This window comes from Dryas octopetala, chromosome 5 (genome assembly GCF_963921425.1).
Source record: "Dryas octopetala chromosome 5, drDryOcto1.1, whole genome shotgun sequence".
Lineage (NCBI taxonomy): Eukaryota > Viridiplantae > Streptophyta > Magnoliopsida > Rosales > Rosaceae > Dryas > Dryas octopetala.
Genome location: NC_141370.1, coordinates 8,392,232 through 8,396,290, shown reverse-complemented (window position 1 = coordinate 8,396,290; position 4,059 = coordinate 8,392,232). Strand labels below are relative to the sequence as shown.

General features: G+C 39.0%; 1 protein-coding gene across 1 annotated transcript; it reads left to right on the top strand.

The window, feature by feature from the left end:
- Nucleotides 1-222: 222 nt before the first annotated feature.
- Nucleotides 223-1,521, top strand: LOC147283992 (sulfate transporter 2.1-like). Its single transcript, XM_086245633.1, has 6 exons — nucleotides 223-531; nucleotides 611-659; nucleotides 729-939; nucleotides 1,056-1,236; nucleotides 1,346-1,411; nucleotides 1,501-1,521. Exons 1-6 carry the CDS (start codon nucleotides 223-225, stop codon nucleotides 1,519-1,521), a joined length of 837 nt encoding a protein of 278 aa, XP_086101759.1.
- The last annotated feature ends 2,538 nt before the right edge of the window (nucleotides 1,522-4,059 follow it).

Genomic DNA, 4,059 nt, shown 5'->3' with positions numbered 1-4,059 from the left:
CATAGTAGACTCTAAACCCAAATAATAAAAAGGACTTTGTTTTAGACACAAACACAGTACGAACAAAAAAAAAAAAAAAAACATAAGCAGAAGATCCTATTCGCAGATACCTTGACTATATTTATAAGGTCCCATAATGGTCCATGTGCTCAAGGGAAGAGGGTGAGCAAAAGACCTCTTAAGTCTTAACAGAGTCTCCCCAGGCGGCTCAAAGACTTAGCCATGGTTGTTTCTGCCATTTACACATTGGAAGAATTGTTCGACCTTGAAAAGAACCTTGCTGAAAGGTCTCAATGGGTGTTAAACCCTCCTCAGCCCCCAGGCCTCTGGCATGAGCTTGTGGACTCTCTGAGGGACACAGTTCTGCCTCATCAAAACAAGTCCTTGACTAATCAGCGCGGAACAAAAATGGTCATCTCTGTCTTGAAATGCTTGTTTCCGATCCTTTGCTGGTGTGAAAACTACAATATGAAGAAAGTCAAGAGTGATTTAATCGCCGGTTTAACTCTTGCAAGCCTCAGCGTTCCTCAGGTAAACAAAAAAGCTCATGACTTGAGTAGTATATAGTGTGCTGCATTTTGCATTTTGAATATGTTTGAGTTTTGTGCAGAGCATGGGATATGCTACATTGGCTCATCTTGAACCGCAACATGGCCTATGTAAGTCAATCGATCTAGTCCAACTTATTTCAATGATGTTGTGGTAACTATATTGGTTTTTTCTACCAGATACAAGTATCATCCCACCTCTTATATATGCTGTGATGGGGACTTCAAGGGACTTGGTGATCGGAGCTGTTGCTGTGGATTCGCAGCTTTTATCATCAATGATTCTGAAATCATATCCTGGGCTTGATCTTGATCCCATCAATTACAAGAAGATTGTTTTTACTACAACTTTCTTTGCAGGAATCTTTCAAACTGCCTTTGGAGTCTTCAGGTTAGTAATTAATTTTCTTAATAATATATACACAGTTTTATTTGACTGACTAGCAGTCCTAACTCAAAACCTCTGTTGTTTTTCCTCTTTTGTTCCTCAATTGAATTTAATAACAGGTTGGGATTTCTTGTGGATTTTCTGTCCCATGCTGCTATTATTGGGTTCATGGCAGGTGCAGCCATCATCATTGGTCTTCAACAACTAAGGGGATTGTTTGGGATCAAGAACTTCACCAACAGAACTGATATTATCTCTGTCATGAAAGCTGTTTGGACATCACTTCATGACAGTACTACAGTAATTAAAGTTCCCCTTCTTTACATTTTAGATTATGAATGAATTGTGACATGGTCAGTTCTGAGTGAATTAAAAATTTCATTTGTTCATAATTTGTTTATGTTTTCAGTGGAAGCCATATAACCTTGTACTTGGGTGCTCCTTCCTAATTTTCATTCTAGTTTCTAAATTTGTGGTAAGATTAATTGCTAGTCATTGATCCCAATATGTTACCACCTATCTAAATTGGTTCTCATACTATTAATGCTTGCTCTCTATGATCAGGGTAGTGTTAAGCTGAAGTAAATCAATTGGTATAAAATAGAAGGAAAGTATTTCAGAGAAAAGTTGAGCTTGCTTCAGTATCGTGGTAGTCAAGAAATTGATCTTACCACAGTCTCATATATTTCAATTAGAAAGAAGAATACAACTCACGCCATTTGTAAGGATTCTCATATAACTAACAGCTGATACACGTGAGCCTATGAGCTCATCACAACCATTAAATTCATTACTAACTATAGGATGACACGTGGCATTCCAATCCTAACTAACTGCTATGACAGATTAGCTACACTCACTGCTATCTGCACTCATGTGAGCTTGATAGCTGAAATCAATACAGCCTTACATCATTCAACACTCCCTTCTAAGGCTTTCATTGATTTCACAGAGAGCTTGTCTCTTAAATAGCCAAATCGATCCTTAGGCAAAGCTTTAGTAAAGATATCCGCAATCTGCTCTTCTCCCTTGCAGTACAATAGATTAATCACACCTTCTTTAATTGCATCACGAATGAAATGGAACTTTCGTTTGATATGCTTAGATCTTTGATGGAACACTGGATTCTTAGCCATTGCTATGGCTGAGGTGTTGTCACATAGCAATACAGTTGGTTCAATCACTTCTTCTCCAAAATCTTGTAAAACAAAACGAAGCCAAATTGCTTGAGTGGCTGCTTCAGATGCACTGAGGTATTCTGCTTCTGCAGTGGACAATGCCACACTTTGCTGCTTAACAGATGCCTATGAAAACACACCACTTCCAAATGAAAAAGCATAGCCAGATGTAGATTTCATGTCACATTCGTCTCCACTCCAGTCACTGTCGCAATAACCAACCAACATTGCTGAATCTCCTTTCTTGTAATGTATTCCATAGTCTAAGGTCCCCTGAATATACCTGAGCACTCTCTTAGTAGTGCCATAGTGTTTAACAGAGGGATTATGCATGAATCGAGCCAAAAGACTAGATGCAAACATAATGTCTGGCCTTGTTGCAGTGAGATACAACAAGCTGCCAACAATTTTCCTGTAGCATTCCTCATCTGCAGGGGCACAACCATCATCTCTTCTAAGCTTATCAGAAATTGCCAAAGGAGTAGAAACTGACTTGCAATCCTTTAATCCAAATTTTTCTAGGAGAGTCAAAGCATATTTCCTTTGATGAATGAAGATGCTATCCTTCATTTGAATAACTCCAATTCCCAGGAAATGATGCAACAAACCTAAGTCAGTCATTTCATATTTCATCATCATGTCCCTTTTGAAATCTTCTAACATCTTTTTGCAGCTTCCAGTATACACTATGTCATCCACATAGATGGAGACAATTAGTGTTTCTTCTCCTTCCTTGGTTGACATAGAGAGTGGCTTCACTGGGGCTTTTCTTGAATCCACACTTCAATAGGTAAGTATCAATGTTGCTGTACCAGGCTCTTGGTGCCTGCTTCAAACCATAGAGAGCCTTCCTCAATCTATATACCTTGTCCTCTTTTCCTTGAACAAGAAAACCATCGGGCTGATCCACATAAACCTCTTCTTTAAGTACCCCATTTAAGAAAGCAGATTTTACATCCAATTGAAATAAATTCCACCCTTTCTTGGCTGCTAGACCAATCAAGGTCCTTATTGTATCTAACCTTGCCACTGGTGCAAAGGTTTCATTGAAGTCTACACCAGGTTTGTGTGAATAACCTTTGGCTACCAGTCTAGCCTTGTGTTTTTGTACAGTTCCATCCAAGTTCAACTTGGTTTTGTACACCCATTTCACTCCAACAATTGGCTTGTCGCTTGGTCTATCAACTAGACTCCATGTTTGATTTTTTTCAATCATCATAATCTCATCTCTCATAGCTTTTACCCATGCTTGATCATTTGCAGCCTCTGTATAATTTTCAGGTTCCACAATACTCAATTTGCAATGAGCAAATATTTCATTTAGATCTCTCCACTTCTTTGGAGTTGAATCATAAGTGTCTTGAAGTACAATCCCACCTTCATTTCTAGCTGGAGAATGCAGGTTCTTTGAAATAGATGACCTGCTTGCTGAATGATCTTGATCATCAGAGATTGGTGCATACTGTGAAGGAGTATTAGGCATATAGTCAGGTTCAGCTTCCTTTACATCATCTACACTGTTCCAAGGAACTGAAATATACACAGTTTGCTTAGAATTCCAGTCCCACATGCCATTTTCTTCAAATATTACACTCCTTGCTACAATCACCTTGTTGCTTCCCAAATCAAAAACTCTGTAGCCTTTTTCCCTAGTACCGTAGCCTACAAAAACTCCCTTCTGACCAGTTTGGTCTAGTTTTCGTCTGTTCTGAGCTGGAATGTGAGTATAGCAGAGAGAACCAAAGATCCTCAGGTGTTTGACCCCTGGTTTTCTACCACTAAATTCCTCAAATGGAGTCTTGTGCTCTAAGGCGCTGGTTGGACATCGATTTAGGAGATACACAGCAGTGTTAACTGCTTCCCCCCAAAAATAGTTTGGCATTTCCTTTTCTAATAGCATTGTCCTTGCCATTTCCATTATGGTTCTATTTTTCCTTTCAGCAAC